Here is a 19,950-nt window from a genome sequence, read left to right on the forward strand (position 1 = left end):
TTGACCGCGTAGTTAAAAGTATTATTTTTGAAAAAAAAATTCTGAATAAAAATATATAATCAAAATATTAATTCACAAAAAAAATCAATCAAAAATAATAATTTTTACTACCCGGTCAAGCCATCTAGAGATACGTGTCCAAGTCAAAAGTGTCATATAAAAAAAATAAAAAACAGAGGGAGTATATTAGAAATTTTGGGTTCCCTGAAATTTTGTATGGGCTTAAAATAGTAAAAAAGAAAAAAGATTTAATATGAGTTAGTTTAACCAAAACAAATATAATTTTATATTGGACTAATATTAGGCAAAAATAAAGATTTAATATGGATTAGTTTAAGCAAAACAAATACTACCTCCGTCCCAAAAGATTTGTTCATTCCGGAAAAAATTATCCTAAAATATTTATATTTCTATTCGAAACTATTTTGTATGGGCTTAAAATAGTAAAAAAGAAAAAGGATTTAATATGAGTTAGTTTAACCAAAACAAATATAATTTTATATTGGACTAATATTAGGCAAAAATAAGGATTTAATATGGATTAGTTTAAAGCAAAACAAATACTACATCCGTCCCAAAAGATTTGTCCTTTTCGGCAAAAATTATCCTAAAATATTTATATTTCTATTCAAAGCTATTGTTTGAATATTTTTTCTTTGAATACTTTTGAACTTCAAACTAATGTACATAAAATTTAATTTATTATATTTATTAAAAATTAAATACTCAGCTAATATTTTATTAACATACGTAAATTTGTTAAAGGGTAACTGAAAGCGGCCGGGATGAGTACCTGTATTTTGGAAGGGGGAGTATTACATGTTTGTTAGTCGTTAGCTTATTAGTTAGGAGTATTTTCCCAGTCAAAACTGGTTACGTTCTACAAAGTTTTAGGTGGAAGAATTATAATATTTGTTTAAATACATACCTAACTCATTGTAATATATTCTGTCTATTTGTTATATATTCTAACTAGTTGAGAAGCCGCGCGTTGCGGCGGTCTATAAAAATTATATTAATGATTCAATATTAATATTTGTAGAATAAAATAATTTTGTGGCTGTCTATAAAAACTATATTAACGTTATAAAAATTATATTAATGATTCAATATTAATATTTGTAGAATAAAATAATTTTTTGGTTGTCTATAAAAACTATATTAACGTTTCAAAATTAAAATTTGTAGGATAAAATAATTTTATATTATAAAAATATTGATGTAATACCAATACTAATATATAAAATTGAAAAATTGGACTATAATTCATGGTGAAAAAATGGAAATAAATTTATAAATGTAATTAACAATTTGAAGCACGACGAATCTTAATTTTATTTGTATTTTTTTTTTTGAAAAGTAATCTTGTTCTTACATTGTCACCTTCCGCCAATTTTTTTTGGATTGATTGTGTACAAAAACATCTAACTTAAATCCGTGAGGTTGTAGTATTGAGACAGAGGAGTTTGTGTTTAGATGATCCAAAACCTTACCTAGATTTGTGTGCTACTCTTTCCCATAATTAAATAATATGAAACAAAATCAGATTAAAACTTTCAAGCTACTATATTCTGTAAATAATCTGAAACAAAATCAGATTCTGAAACTTGATCTAATATACCCGAAACTAAAAAAGATAGTTCTAATTTTTGATATTTTTCATCCAAAAATTCCAGAAATTAGAAAAATAGAAGGGAGCGATGTGAGAGGCGTCACACGCCCCTCGCTTCTCCACCATATTTTCTTGTAATACAAAGTAAATCATATAAAATTTAACAACAACAAACATGTCTGATGAACAAAACAAATATTATAAAAGAATAAGCACAAACATACATCACTAATAGTTAATTTATTGATATCATCCATCAATAATATGTCAAGACTATATTCTTTTCCCTTGTTTCAATTTGTCGACTCCCACGTGGCGATTTACAACTATCTTTGCTTGTAACAACCTTTATTCTTTTAATAATATATAAACAGCCTTCACTTATCGTTGCAGAAGAACGACACCACCGAGTTAGAAATCAAGCAAGAGAACTATCACCAGAGACAGGTAGAGTTGTGGTATTGAGAGAAAGGAGGTTGTATTTAGATGATCCAAAACCCTACAATTTATAGGGGTATTTATAGGTGTAGAGAGACTTGTGTGCTACTCTTTCCCATAATTAAATAATCTGAAACAAAATCAGATTAAAACTTTCAAACTACTATATTCCATAAATAATCTGAAACAAAATCAGATTATGAAACTTACTTCCAATATACCCGAAACTAAAAAAGGTAGTTCTAATTTTTGATATTTTTCATTCAAAAATTCCAATAAATTAGAAAAATAGAACGGAGCGATGTGAGAGGCGCCACATACACGCCCCTCGCTTCTCCTTTATATAAGTATACTCTTTCCCATAATTAAATAATCTGAAACAAAATCAGATTAAAACTTTCAAATTACTATATTCCATAAATAATCTGAAACAAAATCAGATTATGAAACTTACTTCCAATATACCCGAAACTAAAAAAGGTAGTTCTAATTTTTGATATTTTTCATTCAAAAATTCCAAAAAATTAGAAAAATAGAACGGAGCGATGTGAGAGGCGCCACATACACGCCCCTCGCTTCTCCTTTATATAAGTATATTGATGATTAGGGAAAACTTTCGTATGCCGCTTTTATCCTAAAAGCTAAAAAGGAAAAAAATTCCCCTTTCAAATTATTTGTATATATTCCGTGAAAAAGATATTCAAAGGCCGTAAAATTTATGAAAAATATTTTATGTAGGGATATATTATATTATATTATGTTCCTAAACTGAAAATTTTAAGTCCACCTTATCAAAATTATGATAAGTACAAGGAGATAAGTCAAATATCATCAAAATTTTAAGAAATCAGAAATACTTTTGTTGTTATTAATCATATCAGATCTTGACATATGAGTTGCTAAATCTGACAGTTGTTAACCGGTTGTTAAAATCTGACAGTGGTTAACCGGTTGCGCTAATCGTGATTACGTTAACAACTCCTCCTCGGTTAGGCTTTCCATAAAGTGACAATTTGTACATTCCAAGATCATGTTCTCTATTTTCTTTGCAGGTGTGGAGGTTAAGTACACTTTCACATGGGATATTCAGCACCGTTCGGTCAATTAGTCTACATAAAAATGTTGGCAAACACAAGACAATATGATCACTGTGTACAAAAATGAAATACAACCACCTTACTGTAATCATAAAAGAAACCATTCACATAACTACCTACCACAAGTCCATAATCATAAAAGGATCATTGTATAACTTGCAAGTTGCAAGGACTTCATAAAACTGTGTACTATGGTCACAGTTTCTGTCATAAGAACTTCAGTCCCAGTTTCTGGAATAAGAACTCGTAATCTCGCTCTTCACTACTATCCATTAAAATCGCTTTGGTTGAACAGAATAAGGTCGTCCTACCAAACTATGGTATATTGGTATTTAACATGTAAGCTGGACTATATCTGTAAAAGACATCAGGTTTCTCACGGTGAAAAGCATAAAAACCCTTGACAACACAGGATTATTATAATTTTGAGGGACAATCAAGTAGCCTACTGTGACGTTGTGAGTAACTGAGTATATAGATTCAGGAAAAAATTTGTTAACTGAAGTGAATACTTTGAAACCAAAACGAAATACTTTAAGGAGAAAAACAAAGTATTACAACCACACTTCTCTTGCATCTACTACTTCCACTTGAGACAGTAAAGTCTGGTTTGATGATTTTAAATTTCTTGGCTTTACCTTCACGACTTCTCCCTGAATTCTATATAGTCTATGCAGCTAAACTTTCACGGTCGAGGAAACAGTAGAAACATTCAATGATGAACTAGCAAGACGACTTCTCTGTCTACCACCTCTGGTTGAGTACCCTGAAGGCCGAGATGATATAGATGGGGGTGAATTAGAAGAAGTTGGATACCTACTAGAATGGCTTCTTAGTTTCTTCTTGTCACAAGCCACCTCTTCTGCTCTGACGTGCCGGACTTTAGTCTCATTCAAACCCGCAGGTAGGACACAATTACAGAGTAAACCTTCAAACAAAGTAACAAATGATGCAATAAGAATCAGAATAGTGTTCAAAAGGGGATGCACATGATAATCTTTCAATTTTAATTTACTTCAACAATTCTTCATAACAGTCTCTATTTGACAATCTTGACATTGCATGACAAAATGTTGGTCAAACTCATAAAATATATACAAAAAAAATTAATTTCATCTGTACCCATTTTTTTGCCAAGAAAGTTACAACATACCAAATCATAATTTACTCATGCATGATTTCATATTCTACACATATGGTAAAACACGTATTGATAAGATAAAGACAGATCTAAATACAAATGAAACATAAATTAATAAAATATAAAAAAAAACAAAGAGATTCATCATGGAAGATACCAATATTCCACTTGATGTCAAGAAGGAAGATCATCCAAAGCTTAATAAATTAAGCTAACAAGATCCGCTATATGTGTCAGATAATCATTAAGTTTAATCTTATATTAAGAAGTAGACACTTATTTAATAGACTATCCAGGTTTAGTGGTCCAAGTCTACCAGGACCACCCAATCACAAAACAAGGCATGGGTGTGTTGATAATTAAGTATAGTCTATAGATTACTAAATGGAGCTGCAGTCAACCATTGTCTATATTTTATCATGTTAGTTGCAAATTAAGAATGAAAAGAATAACAAGCACCTAGGTTTCATATTTTAATAATCCTTCACCAGCTTGCCCACCGCACCAACATATAAGAAGTGTGAAAAAAAGAAGAAGAAAAAGAATCTTTAACATGTAGTGTATTTAGGCTTGTTCCACCAAGTTCAAATTAAATATTAAAATAATTAAAACGACGGATGAGACAACACCGGCAGTACTAAGTATTTACAGAACATTCAAATATAACAATAACCAAAAGGACCGCCAAAGCTGTTGCAAAAGCTATGTTCTGCTTTTAAAACAATTTACATGTTTCACTTGATGTATACAATCCTAAACTGTGACAGAAACAAAGCCTCCAGATTCCTTTAACACAGCTTTACGAACTTAAAAAAATACCTAAAAAGGAATGTATCACATGGCAAGAGGATTTCGAAGACCTTTTAAGGCCTGAGGTAATTTGTTATGATGAAATATAAAGATAACGTTCTTACCGAGTCTTGCAAGTCGATTAACCCAGCTAGGGATAGGCTTGCCAATCAACTTCAGGCATGCATCATTACAGAAGTGATTACAATTCTTTGTGATGAGATTATAGGTGTTACCAGAATACTCTTCTGCTAATTTTTCCATGAATGCGCGTACTTCCTTTTGACCCATATCTGTTCTTCCAATCAAAATCGATTTTCTAAATGTGAAACCAGGGCATTTCTTTGGTTCGACTTCGAATATACCGGTTGTTGAATGTTCATGAGCACCAAATGCATACTCTTGTCCATGAACTACCATATAACCAAAACAAAGTCAGCATAAGAAACGATACAAACACTCAAAAAATTTACATAAATCCTGGACTTCTAATATCTATAATTTATTTCTTTTTCTAATCTTTGTAAGTCCCCCCACCTCCCTCTTCCCCTCCTACCTCACAAGTCACAAGTGACAGCATACACACACGGGCTAAGCCGTAGCTGTCCACTAAAATACTTTATTAATTCAGATAGTTTAAACAACCACATAATACAAGAATGTTATCCCAAATGATATTTCTTAGAAGAGTAAAAAATAAATCCGAGCACAATCAAACAAAAGATTTAAAATTGAAAAAGTAAGAAGGCAGGAATCAAGTTCAGCTCTTCACATAAACTCATTTTCTCCTCTTAAACCTATACAAACAAACTATGTGTCTCAAACCATCCCGCTCGAGGATACGCATAACAAGCTTAGATGTCTTTGTTCCCACTTGAAGAAGTAACGAAACAGAGAGGCTATTTCTGTAAGGACTCCAAATTTTACAAAAACACAAACAGATCACCCCATTTCTAAAAACTGAAATATTTAACAAAAAAATCTAATTAAAAAAGGAAAGCATTACAATATGTCCAAGAATCAGATCTAACAAAGAAATCAGCAAAACCCACATGAAATTAAACACGGAAAATGAAACCCAAAGCTGAATTAAACAATTAAACACATAACAATTGACAAAAACATAGATACAACAAGCGACATGTAAGAAGAAGAAGAAGAAACCTTGAACACCAGAGTGATAAACACCTAAACCAAGCCAGTAAGCATAGCCATTCATAGAGGTAAGATCATACACATTCAAATACACAGGTACTTTCCCAGTTTTGCTTTTTCGAGGCATCATTCTGCACAACATATCTCTCTGTCTCTCTCTCTATATATCTCTCTCTCGATTCAACAAGATTACAAAAAATTCAAGATTTTAGACCCACCCTTCAGATAGATACATACATGTGTATGTATGTATGCAGAGAGAGAAGGGGCAGGAGGGAGAAGGAAGGTAGCTGCAGAGGAAGAGAGAAAGAAAGGGAATGTGAAAATTTTTGTCAGCCTAGCTTTCAACGGCAACCCCTCTCTCTCCCTCCTCTCTCGTACACTTTTAATAAATCAAGTGGAGAGAGATAATGCTAATAGCAGAATTCGTTTATTATAGTTTCTTTAACATAATTTTTTCAATAATTATATTTTTTCCGTAAGGAAATTTTCGGCTCTCGTTCAATTTCTGCACACCACTAGAAATCATTGTTTCAAGGCACTACAATTCTAAAACATCACTTACGGTTTTTTTTGTCCGAGGTTATCTAAAATTTGTTTATATCGTTCATGATTCTAAAAATTTGAAATTATTCTCTTATAAAATGTATTCCTGATTAATTGTTATATATTTACTTAAATAATATATTATATAATATATTACACTAATATGACAAATAATATATAATATTATGAAATATTTCGATTTTAATTCTATTAAACATTTCAATTATTCATCGATCATCCGATAAATTTCTAATCAACCATTCTACCGATTAGTTATAATTCTCGATTTCTCCATCATAATTTTATAGCAATGTTATGTATATATAGAGGCCATTATATAAATTTAGAGTTCTTATAATTATAAGAGGTAATTTGTATTTTATACCCACCAACTACCGTTCAAAAATAAGTATGGAACAGAATTTTTAAAAATGCAAAATTTTAAAAATAAGTATGAAGCAGAATTTTTAAAAATGCAAATTCAAGACCCCTTTCATTAATTTTTATTAAAAATTTTTGTTATTAAAATAGTGAAGGACAAACTGAAATAAAAATAATTTTAGAATTATATTAATAATATTTTAGCATGATATATAATATTGCGCTACACATTTATTTTAAACAAAAATTCCAGGTTGTAAAATACAATTACTTCTAATATATGGAATGATAATTTGATTGTTTATCATGATATCGCGTAATAAGTACTATGAATAGTAAATATAATTTATACACTTTCCGTAATTTTTGTCGATCGATTTTTTATTTTCAGGTGTAAAGATACCTACTCGTATATTATATTTTTAATTTTTACATAGAAATTGAAGATTAAATTTTTAGATTAAAAAAAATCCAAATTTTCAGTTTATGTAAATTATGATTTTGAAAATATCATCAAATTAAATATTATTTTATGAGTTTTACCCGAGTCCTAAATCTTATAACTTATGGTATCACATATTCACATATACAACTAATACACTAAATTAAAAGCTCTCAAGTCCCAATAAATCCTCTTTTTTTAATATTTTTTCGCCAGTTCAATTCCAAAGCAAAACCACCGAAAAAATTTCAGTATTGCTAATTTAGATATTCATAATTACCTACGTATGGTGAATACACATTATACACACGCTGCCAGATTTTACATGTATACTACCTTCCTATCAAAACTTTACACAGCACAAGACTTTTGAAGCAGATACAAACTTGATATCTTGGCATTATATACCAGCAGGACCAACTCTAACTGGGAACAGGTGATCATTTTTTTCGCAAAAGTACCTGTCACCGAGAAATGCATGACTAACCTTGTTACTGAATCTTGTTGCATTTACAGGAGAATCGGTCCATCAGTAGACATTGGAGTCCAGCACGATTAGTATTATACATTTTTCAGATTAATCACCAGAAAGCATCAGATGATCCCCGTCTCTAATTAGCTTAATGTTATCGATGAGAGCTCCATCTTTCGTTAGAACTTTCGTAGGAGAGAAGCCAAATTTCTGGGAACCAATTTCGAGTAGCTCTTCAAGTGACTCTGGAAGAAAAACTAGCACTGCAGCAGTTTGGTATTTTTCAGGGCAGTGAATTGTGACCCTCGCGTTTTCATTGCTTAAAGCTTGCAGCCTTTCAAATTCTAATGAAGATAGCATATGCTGTTTCCCAACTGCATGGTGAAAGTGAATTTATATGTATATGTGACCAAAATATAACAGCTATGAGTTATTCCCCGACGCATTAAAATTTGTTTTACTTTTACATGCTAAACATATCTTTTAATATATAGGAAACAAAGCACACACATTGTTATCAAATATATTTGAAAAATATTTTTTGAAAGGAACTAAATATGATCTGCCAAGAGATCCAGTTGTTGTAACCATACAATTATAATAAATACAGTAATAGTTAGTGAAAGTCAAAATGTAGTCAAATTTGTCCCCAAAAAAAACAAAGGCAAATCTTTTAATAGAGGCTTTTATTAATTTATTGAAGAGGGGCACTTTAATGAAATAATGATTTATAATTTAATAAGAAAAGTTAAGTCCCTCCTAACCTTTGCCGAGATTTTGTGCAGCTGAGATGATTCCAAACAGGGAATTATCAAAATCGTTGTTCCTTCGCCTCCCACGATCACCTGTTATTGGTGAGGCACCATCCTCAATAGGAGGAAGTGTAGGCAAACCTTGATACATCGTTACATTAGGCACATCCTCCATTCCAGAATGTGCATTAACCGATTTGTTCCTGCCCTGACCTTCAGTTTGAAAAAGACCTTTAATCTCTTCATGCCCCTGGTATTCAGCCAGGGCCCTTGCAGTCCATCCATGCTGATCTGCCTTGTCGATATCTGCTCCTTGCTCCAGCAGGAACTTAACAGCTTCCGTGTTTTCGTCAGAAATGGCTGTGTGAAGCGCTGTAGTCCCTGTGCTGCTCAACAATGTAACATTTCCACCGTACTGGATTATTTGCTTGATCAAGTCCAAGTTATTTTGTTTAACAGCGTAGCTTGCAAACTGGCCAACATCGCCCGAAGATATGGTTGCCCCATTATCAACAAGCACTTTTGTCACGGCTTCATGCCCACCCAATATTGATTCCCAAAGAGGAACGGCTCCTTCAGAATCTGCATTATTATTATTATATCATACACATGACATTTGCAGCAAGGTTAACTTGAATATAATATACATATAGTGCATGTCAATGTGAAGCTAATAATTATCTACGAAAAAAATGTGTTCGCAACTCACAATATGTATTGAAGCTGCCTCAAGTGAAGATATTCTCTGGGCATGTAAGAGCATACCTTTGCTGTTAGGATTTGCTCCATAATCTAGGAGTACTACCACACATTCCAAGGATCCTTTGGATGCTGCAATATGCTGTGACATATACAAAATAGAAATCCCCTTCAGCCTCTGAAACTGACAGACATCTACCTTGCATGTGTATTTCATGTGAGTGCATTATAAGATATAGAAAATTACACACTAGAGGTGTCCGCCCTGTGCTGTCCAATTCATTTGGGTCCTTCCCCTGCTTTAGTAGCTTATGCATTAACACATTATCTCCTCTCATTGCAGCAAAAAACAAACTAAGAGGCAAGTCAGATTTTCCTTCAGTCAGCATATGCTGTACTTCTACTAAAATAGAGGTCATCACTGGATCATTTCGCTCGCTTAAATGCTTCATTTAGTACATGCAAGATCAAGGAGAACAAATTTACCACTTACTAGTCTCAAATGTAGAAAACGATAAGTAATAACTACTAAAATTAAGTCGTGCCCGAGTTAGTCAAGCGCATCATTCTATACAAAGTAATGGAGTCGCATACTAAACAATAATTAAATCACGCCAACCCTCCACAACTCTTTTCTAATCTCTCAATAATCTGTTATTATATTATTCATGTTTATGCAGGACAAAAGAAATGTGAAACTATTTGGGAGCAGTATAGGAGTGTGGAAGCCCATTTAATCAGTTCTATTGGTTATAATTTAATTTAGAGTGATATCCTCTTATTACCTATTACCTATTAAAATATGATTTGTGATAGAAAAGTACTCTAGTTTTATACACATACGAATATTAGCTTGTAATCTATTCAGGTTTTTATTGTTGGATTAAAATTTTGGTTGTTTTTACTTTTTTCTTGTGAGGAGAGTATTTTCAAACCCTAATCAGCCCCTATCCACCATCAAGTGGTACCAGTATTAGAGCTACTGTTCCTCCACCCAAACACCATATCTGCCATTCTGGAAGCAAATTTACCTGCAAATCTTCTTTAAGGTGTGTTTTCATCTTTGGGTGTCTCCCTCTTCTGAATCTACTTATTTGTCAACCATTAATTCTCACCCTCTTCCTAAAACGGTTTATGAGGCCTTGTACTCATTTAGTTGGGACTGACCTATGGTAGAAAAAATATAGCTCTTGAATTTTTTTTTAGTTAATTATATTTTTTATATGTTACTTCAAGTAAGATAAGCTAGAAATTATCTTTTAGAGTTTCTTGTCGTTTAATTGATCTCCATTAGAAACCTTATCAGCTGCCCCTTGTGGCTACATATAAGGACATATTATCATCTATTGATTCATAGTTAGAGAATATATCCATTAGAAAGAACAGTCATTATAGTTTCATATTAGAGTATTAACTTCAGGTGAGTGTCTGCTTTAAATTACATACCTGAAGACAGTTGTTCATTATTATTGTCCCGTCTCCAACATTAGCCTGGATAAGATTTAAGAATACAGTACGGCTCAATCTTAATAGCTGACTCAGACGTGTCGTACGAGCAGTAAACAGTTGTGGCCGATAACAAAGAACGCCTGTCTCGCCAAAGACATCACCAGACTTCAGTTCTCTAACAATCTGCAACAAGAAGGTGCTCATAATAGAATTCTTATTGTTTGAAAAGTAGATCATTTACATATACCATACCATATGGATATTGATCATGTAGGACTAGCTAGCTAGTAATTTATACAAACTGAATAATTCGCAGTAGAAATAGAAAGAGGTCAATTATCAAAATATTATAACTAATGAGTAAAACTACCAGACATATGCAGCGACACTTTTTGGAAGGAAATAGTACTCAAAAAGTTTAGAATAGCAATTCCTTGAAGACATGCACATCTCTCAGTTGGATGTACTTAATGACTGAGCAAAACCTATTCAGGTTGATCGACGTAACTCCACAGAAGTAGAGGTTACATGGTGCGGCAAAGATATGAGATAATTATACATAATCAAGTGGCAGGTATGCCAAGGGGCTTGTCATCTATAGCATATATATACTACTATTTTCAGAGGATGATGCAGTAGATCGCAAATTGATGAATAATAACTGATAAGGACAGTAATCCATGTTTGTTAAAGGAATATATACCCCACCCTATTACCTTATTTATTCTATATTCAAAGGACAAATATCATTTATTCCATAGAACTAGTCCTAAGATCATAATCACTTGTAACAAGAGTGGCGTAAGGCTTTGTACATGAATACATAAAAAGACTCATTACAAAACTCAAAACATACTCCATTCCCCCCAAGTATTGTGAATCACTCAATGATCTCTCCTATGGTTTGTAAGGTATACGAAAGGAGGGCCACATATAAATGAATTATAAAAAACGGATTAGCAAGCTTTTCTTCTTCCCCCCAAGATATTGTGTTAGGTCAGTTTTTAGACTGAGGGTAATAGTTTTTCTGATAAATGTCCTACAATAATATGTTCGGGTTGCTGGTGCAATACCAGTGTAGCTTCTTGCAAATGCTTCAGCCAGCCTAAACTAAGATGCTTTAGCCAGCTCAACTCCCACATTGTATAGAATGTAGATAATTTCCACCAAGTCAGTAACACAGAATAGGATTAAGAGCATTATGGCAAGCTAGGCAGTTGGATGCCATAGCTCCGAGCTTGAGTGCGAGTGTAGAAAAAGAAGATATAAATTACAATGCAGTGTGGCTTGCGTATTCCAATTTTGTTGCTCTTCTGTTTATGATTTATTTATCCCTCTGTATTCTATAAAGACCCGATCATTTTATTCTTAGCTTTGCCTCAGTCTCCTAGAAAAACACGAATACAGTAGATCATAAATCCTTGGTGTGTTATCCTAATTGGGTGCAGCCCTTGTATTAACATTTTCTAATTGTGCATTCGAACTAAATTAATTGCTTCTGAAATTTATTTTCTCATGGACTCATAGAGAGCATTAAAATATCAGTAGTCGTTGCAAATAATACAATATTCAACTTCGGCGACTACTCAATTATATTCCCACATAAGAAAGAGAATCTTTAAGGTTTTAGTACATCAAAACATACAATGAATCTTCTGTTTATAGCCTATATGTTTACTTACAACTTACACCATAATAACAATAATTATTGTTTTTGTTGTTATTAAAAGCTTTATTGAATCTAGTAAATTTCGCAAAACTTATCCTTCAATTTAGAGTATTGTCGTGTCATGTCCAGTATCCTGCTTTATTGATAAAAAACATTAGTACAAATAGACTTTCGTCATAATCAACTTCTCAGCATAAGCCATTAATTTATTACATTAGAATCGTTATTTATATAGTCATTATCTTTAACGCTAATAAAGGAATTAGTATGCAAGTCAAGTATTTACTAGTACCAATAGTTCTATATTTCTAATCTACTCAATTATCTCTATTAATCAAAATAATTGAGAAGCTCTCCCTAGTTATCAAATAAACCCTATAAATTATCCAATATGACATAGATATTAACTGTAATATGTGTGTGTGTGTGTGTGTGTGTGAACATTTATCTATGTTCCGTGTTTCTATCATGTGTATTAAGAGCATAACACACACACACACACACACCAAAGGAATCTATAATGAAACCCAGAGAAAGGCTATTACCGTTTCGACACCATTTCTATGTGTGATAAGATCCTGTAACCAAGAATTTACTGTTAGACAGACTCTCCAGACTTTAGTTAACAATAACAGAGAAACTTAACAGAGAGCATCAATTTCAGTGTCACAAATAAGTTGATGAAAAGTTTCAAAATTTGTACACAGTATGAAGTGACCATTAACAATAATACAGGTCAAATTTTAAAAGGAACAAAAGTGTTTGTTTACATATCTTTGATGGTGATTTGAGAACTTGTCCTACTTTCATTAAGTGGCAGCAAATCCTTAAGTTCACATCATTTTGTATACTTTCGGACTTCGACATCAATCTCAATATGGGGTCATGTTCAAGAGAGAACCATTAGAGAGAGAACCCATAGAACTCTTACCTTAATTATAGTACTAGTTAGGGTTCTGCAGCAGAACTTCACATGCAAAAAATGTCAATATCTATGTATTATGTATTATAATTATTTTTGAACACACACAACGATGAAAAACATGAAAAAAACATGTATTTGGATTTAGATCCTAAAAATCTATTTAAAATTTAGGGTTCTGCAGCAGAACCTTAGTGGTTCTCTGGTTCTATTTTAAGGACTGGTTCCCTCTTGAGCGCGACCCATATATGATAATATATAATCTACTGAGTATCGGATACTGTTTTCCTGTAAAGAAAAAAAATTATATTCCTCACCACTGATCCAGTCACCAGAATGTACATGTCCGTTGGTGCTTCATTTTGCAGTATCACATCTTCCCTGGGTGGAAAATACTCAGCTTTCATTTCTGCTACCTATATGTTCAGCCAATCATGACAAACCTAAAGCATGCAGTTTTGATGAAGAATAAAACGTTGCTACAAGCAATTATTCAAATAAAAACAGGAGACTATGAAAGAACAAGCAATACAAGAATTACATGGTCGGGCAATCTGCCTACTCCAACATGCGCTAGTTTCATATTGATAATAACCCTCCCTTAAAGGTCCGCGATTACAAAAATATGCATTTTATAAAATATAAAATTCGTTAAAATACTTCCCAAACCAAATCAGAAAATTTACTCAATTTACTCATATGGGAATCATGCCTTAAACATAGACTACAACCTATACGTCCAATTTTACTACTAGGACTACTAGATTATGATACATAGACTACAACCTACACGTCCAATTTTACTGTCTTAAACATATTAAACTAAAAGTTTCGCACTCGACACCTATATCGTCTAGATATCTCTGTTCAGATCCTCAGTTCTAATAATATTAGAATTGTTGGATGTTGATCGAAATCGTACATGTGTGCAGTGGACTCACCATGAAACTTCATTTGTCCTAAATAGCGTCTACGACCAATTAAACTGTTGCATATTACTATATTATTGAGCATAAAGGAAATTACATAATTAAGTCTTCCAGAGGTCTTCGTCTCAACTCAGATGTCAGGGTGTGAAGCGACCAGTTAAATTGACTCAGATGTCTGACCATGCCCATTTATAAAACAAGCATAACAAACAACTTGAAGAGTTCGGGTAACAAGTTTAAGACAAGAAACATCCAGCATCAACAGACTGGTAAACCAGAGGGACTGTACCACCGAGTAACAATTTTAGTTTTAATGAGATTCCTAGTATAATTGACAATACAGATGTTAGCATCGTATTTCTACTATTTGAAACACAGTGTTCAATATGGATAGCAAAGAAGAGGAAGTCAATTTACTTTACCAGCTGAAAGAGCAAATCGTTTGATACTCCATTGAAAATGTAGACTTTATTATCAACAAGTTTATAGAACAGGAAGTGTGAAATACTTGATCGAATGGCTTTTGGAAGCACTTCAAGAATTTCTTGCTGCTGAAGTCCTTCTGAGTCGGTTCTATGCTTCAGACATAGGTGTGCAATCATTTGATCTTGCAGGCGAAGAGGTATTTTGTTCCTCTGTGCAAAGCTCGATGCAGCGTGGATGGTATCTCTCTATGGTTCCATGAAAATTCACAAAGGACAGATGGGATCAAAGACTATTCATAAATGCCTTTAAAGAGGGCTGGAAGACCAATTGCATATACACTGTCCCCAAAAACTCAAGCAAAGATGAATAATATTCAAGATTTACCACATATTTATAATGTAGTAACTAGTAATGTACAGTCACATACAATCACATTATACACCAGATTTCTAACATCCAATGCCGGAGCTTTTATTATTTATGGATGCAATTAATTAAAAATAACCTTAAGTGCAATGTACTTCACATGTTATCAGTTTAGGGACTTGCCACTGGGAGGTTATTCATGTGTGTAGCTAACTTTCGCCTTTCGCGTATATATGATTTTAGGAGCAACAAAACTAAATTTTTACTTTCAATTGCAACTGATCACTTTTTGTTAGTTATACACATTCTTTTCTTAAGATTTCAATGAGCAAACCAAGCCAAATAAGGTACTTACCCAGCTGGTGAGTATAGTGGGTTGAAAAAATGGTTCATGGCCAAGTCAAGGCACATGTCAAGTTCTACACGAACTTTAAACTTTACTAAATGTCAGTATATCAAACTTTTAAGCAGGTGCTCTAGAGTATCCCCTCTAATCAAACCCTAATTACAGTCGACATTTATGTGATACATTACATATTTTATTTTAATTATTAACATTTTTTCTCATCTGAGTTGTATTGGTGAAGATATTGTAAGTTGAAGTTAAACTCTTTCTCTAACATCTTATGGTTTTAGTTCTTACGTGAACCAATAACTTAACATGGTATATGAGCTCAAACTAAGCTCTGGTTCAGAGGGGTCCCGAATCCCCAATATTCTCATATAATTGGGTCTATGTTGGGTCTTAGCTCGTGCCTTCTAAGTCAAATAACAGAATCAATCCCCGAGTAATTAATTATCTATGTGGTGATTTGAATGTTTCTAGAGAACATTTTTTCTATACTAAACCATCTTCACTTCCAATTGCATAAAATTGTCCTTTAAGTCTTAACAAACCTGACACCACCTTCTAGACCACCAAGACATCTATTTTCTCTCATAACCTGCAGTTCAAGGATTTTATTAACGTTGCTGCTGGTGGTAACAACAAAGGACCAGAAATGACCAGGTGTATGACAATAACTAAGAAAGAGATGGAGTAAAATGCGAATGATGCCCTAGAATTAAAAGAAATAATATATAAAAATGAAAACTTCTTGTGGAATATCTAAAGAACACGACAGTCTTACCACAAATATGAATTTCAGAGGTTGTATTTCGTGAAATCTAACAACTTCATCTAACATTGTGCCGCTTCTATGTTGGGCTATTGCTAACAAAAAATATATAGATGGCTTACCAGATTTTTATTTTAATATAAACATCTAGTTGTATTAACAAGGATATGCAGAATATTTTTTTGGATGCTGTGTGCCTGTTAATAATAAAAATAAAGGGGAAATCACTCACAAATTTCCTGGTTCGGCTGGTCCCATGAACTACCAAGTTCGTCATGTTTCCAATAATATATGATGACAAACCTAAGTTGAATACCATGTAGATGGTCGTAAACACCATCTCCCATGTATTGGTAGCATGCAGATCACCGTAGCCTGTTGTCGAAAGGGTAGTAATAGACCAATACATTGCCGTCACATAGTACTGCATCGTACTCTCTTTATTTATCTTATCACCATAGAGAAGCCCCAACCATGTGCTTGATACAGGTTTATGATGAATGGCAATAAGATACATGATGCAAGCAGCCGCATGAATAGCAAAAAGGGTTACCTAAAAGACATTAAAATAGTAATGAGGTAAAGATTAAACCGCACTAGAAGACAGTTGCACATCATCTTTAAACGTTTAATTAAAAAATAAACTGGCAAACTTGTGGCAGACACTTACACATATCATCTTTAAACATCTAATCCAGAAGTAACTCAAGCTTCTATCTTTCTCCAATCTGCAACAATGAAACAGCAGAGGAACACCTCCATTAGCAAAATAGCTTTAACATTATGATCCTTACAACAGAAGCATATCAAAGAAGTATTCTCTATCAATGCATTTAGTTACTCATGCTATAGAATGCACACTTATCAGCAAGCACGCGTTAAAATAAAAATTAAGCCTCTTTCATGTAAGCTGGATTATTAACATGAATAAGGTTTGAAAGCTCATTATCATAAACTGGTTTAATGCATTATGAGGTTCTTTTTCTTAGGAGAAAGGAATCAAGTTATAACATATGTAAAATTGCAATGTTATACCTGGAAAACATCGCACTGACTCGTCGCAAACGCCATAAACGAAGAATATTAAAGTACCCATATTGTGCAAAGGGATCAGGCAAAGCACTTCGAGCAAACTCAGAAGGGATTGTTGATATAAGATCAAAAAGAAACCAGGATTTTATATACTTCCATGCAATCATCCTTGGGTCGTCTACCAGAACATAATTAGCTTTATCAATGTAAGCGACAAAGAAGGTTAAGATGACATCAAAGAAAAAAATTGCATTCACAACATTATCCATTATAGACAGGATATAGTTTGGGTTTTCTAGAAATCCTCCAAATTCAAACGGGGACACCCATGCTGTGTAAAATACCAGAAGTATAAGAAATCTGTCCCAAGTCCTGCAGAAGTTAGTTCAAGAAATTCAGTGTTAATCATTTGCAATAGTGAGCTCTCACTGAAGCATAAACAATAAATTTATAAACAAAGAAATTCTGGAAAGGGAAAAAGTCCCAAAAAATATGGAATTTCTATATAGTTTTCAGGTGAAGTCAAAGGAACAACAGAGTTAAAAACTTAAAGAAACAAGAGAGTTAGACAACACATAAAAGCATGACATGAATACATATTACACTACAAGAAACATGGCCATAACCCACGGCTGTAGCAGCTCGCTTTTATATGAGCCTTGGCCAGCACCACCCTGGCAGGGCACGCCCACAGATGACGTGTTTGCTACAATCTTTTTATATTTCTTTGTAATATTCGGCTCTAGTTCTTTTACATAATCAATGTAGCTCACTTATCATCTGCTAAATATGATTCTATTAAGTTTTCCACTAATTATTTTTCAAGATTTAACACAGTCATATATACAGTGATTCTAGTGGCTAAAATAAGTCCCCGGGGAGATCAGATAGTCACTTGATAATTTTTGGCGAGAACAACAGGCACTTTGATATAAAACCTGAAGCGTATATGTCCACAAAAACGTTGTATTGATATAAGAAACATGTTTTTCATAACCCAATAACCCAAAGAGAAAGCACATGCATAAGAATGAGAAAACAAACCTGTAAACGGGATTAAAGGGTGAAATAATAAGATTATTAAGCTTTAATTTTCCGGTAGATTCGGCACCAAGAGCAGGAAGAATCCCATTAGACATGCTATAAATGGAAGCACGCTCGTCCCCAGAAACGGTGGAGACCATCTCAATTTCACTCTGCGTTTCATTTTCATTTACGCCCGCTATATCACTTCCAAAAGATACCTTGTTTTTCTTCTTGAGCTTCATTTTCTTCCTTCTTCTTCCACCTCTGCATTTGCCGTTTTGCTTCATGTATGTTTGTGTTTCTATGTAAGATTGAGAGATATAGAAGCTACTTTTATTTCCCCCTCCCGTTTTGAGTAAATATAGGACACAAATCACTTCCGACTTTTCTGCGATATCCGATTTTGTTTCGGTTGATTTTGGGCACGGATTTGAGCTCAATTGACGGTATAATTATATAATAATTTTTTTTACAGTAAATTGAAACAAGAATAAATACTTTTTCATAAGAAATTAAGAACGTGGTTTGGCTAACCCAAGCACCATCAATTTATGAGTAATATTATCGTCGGTAACCATGCAACTAAATCAAGTAACATCTCTAGTTATTAAAGACAAGAAAAAATAGCAACGGCTAGTTGGTGTATATGCAGATAACAGCTGTAAAAAAAAACGATCACAACGGTCAAAGAATATTGGAAAATTGTGAACGCAGTGTGATGGTTGTTCAATTAGCATGATCATTTCAATAAAATCTTCGTAGAAGGTTCGTCATTTATTTATGATTTGATTTTTCTCATTAATCAATGAATTTTTTTAAATCTGATTTTATCGCATTTTTCTTCGATTTGCATAGTACATGTGTTATATTTCGATATTGTTTATAATTTTTTATCTTATTTTGTTTTAGAAAGTTTAGAGCATTTGATGAACCTGTAAGATTTTGTGCTTCCATGGTATTGACTATGTTTGTTGGTTATAATTTAAAAATAGTATGTTATTAATATTTTAGATTGTTAAAATAGAATATATCCGTCCAATGTGGTAATAATTGATGTACAATTTTCCTACAAATTTCTTACATGTATGTAGAGGTTCGACAAATATAACTATTCAGGGAGGTCGACTAAACTATAAACAAATAGGTATGGTTGGAGTGAGAGTTTTTCGAGAAATTGACTATATTTTTTATTCATGATATGGCAACTCACGTTTTAGCTAAGAGTTTTATATGGTTGGAGATGCTCTTATAATAAACTAGACCCTTAATATTATTGTACTCCTCAAAAAAATTATTCAAATACTTAGAACAAGTCCAAAAATGACCTTATTCAAATCTTGAATATAATATAAAAAAAATTATATTCTAGTTATTAAAGATATATTTTGAATTCAACTCTAACGATATGACTTATCTTCCCTATATATTTATTATTTTATTATTAAAAATTTACTTTTATCATCAAAGGACAATACAAAATAAAGAGAGA

General features: G+C 32.9%; 2 protein-coding genes across 3 annotated transcripts; both read right to left on the reverse strand.

Moving 5' to 3' along the window:
- Positions 1–3,603: 3,603 nt before the first annotated feature.
- LOC108205850 (deSI-like protein At4g17486) lies at positions 3,604–6,678 on the reverse strand. Its single transcript, XM_017375944.2, has 3 exons — positions 6,242–6,678; positions 5,203–5,490; positions 3,604–4,075 (listed from the first exon to the last, which is right to left on the reverse strand). Exons 1-3 carry the CDS (start codon positions 6,372–6,374, stop codon positions 3,825–3,827), a joined length of 672 nt encoding a protein of 223 aa, XP_017231433.1. The 5' UTR covers positions 6,375–6,678; the 3' UTR covers positions 3,604–3,824.
- A 1,095-nt stretch (positions 6,679–7,773) lies between these two features.
- LOC108206416 (potassium channel AKT1) lies at positions 7,774–19,035 on the reverse strand. 2 transcript variants are annotated; one of them, XM_017376715.2, is made up of 12 exons: positions 18,480–19,035; positions 17,439–17,807; positions 17,074–17,131; positions 16,636–16,956; positions 14,916–15,164; positions 13,882–13,980; positions 13,188–13,220; positions 10,971–11,156; positions 9,776–9,970; positions 9,591–9,666; positions 8,838–9,407; positions 7,775–8,447 (listed from the first exon to the last, which is right to left on the reverse strand). In XM_017376715.2, the coding sequence occupies exons 1-12, from the start codon at positions 18,746–18,748 to the stop codon at positions 8,179–8,181; spliced, it is 2,694 nt and encodes an 897-aa protein (XP_017232204.1). In that variant the 5' UTR covers positions 18,749–19,035; the 3' UTR covers positions 7,775–8,178. The 2 variants fall into 2 exon arrangements, with proteins under 2 accessions (XP_017232205.1, XP_017232204.1); XM_017376716.2 differs by lacking the exon at positions 13,188–13,220 and having other exon boundaries at positions 7,774–8,447.
- Between the last annotated feature and the right edge of the window lie 915 nt (positions 19,036–19,950).

The sequence above is a fragment of the Daucus carota genome, chromosome 2 (assembly GCF_001625215.2).
Source record: "Daucus carota subsp. sativus chromosome 2, DH1 v3.0, whole genome shotgun sequence".
NCBI lineage: Eukaryota > Viridiplantae > Streptophyta > Magnoliopsida > Apiales > Apiaceae > Daucus > Daucus carota.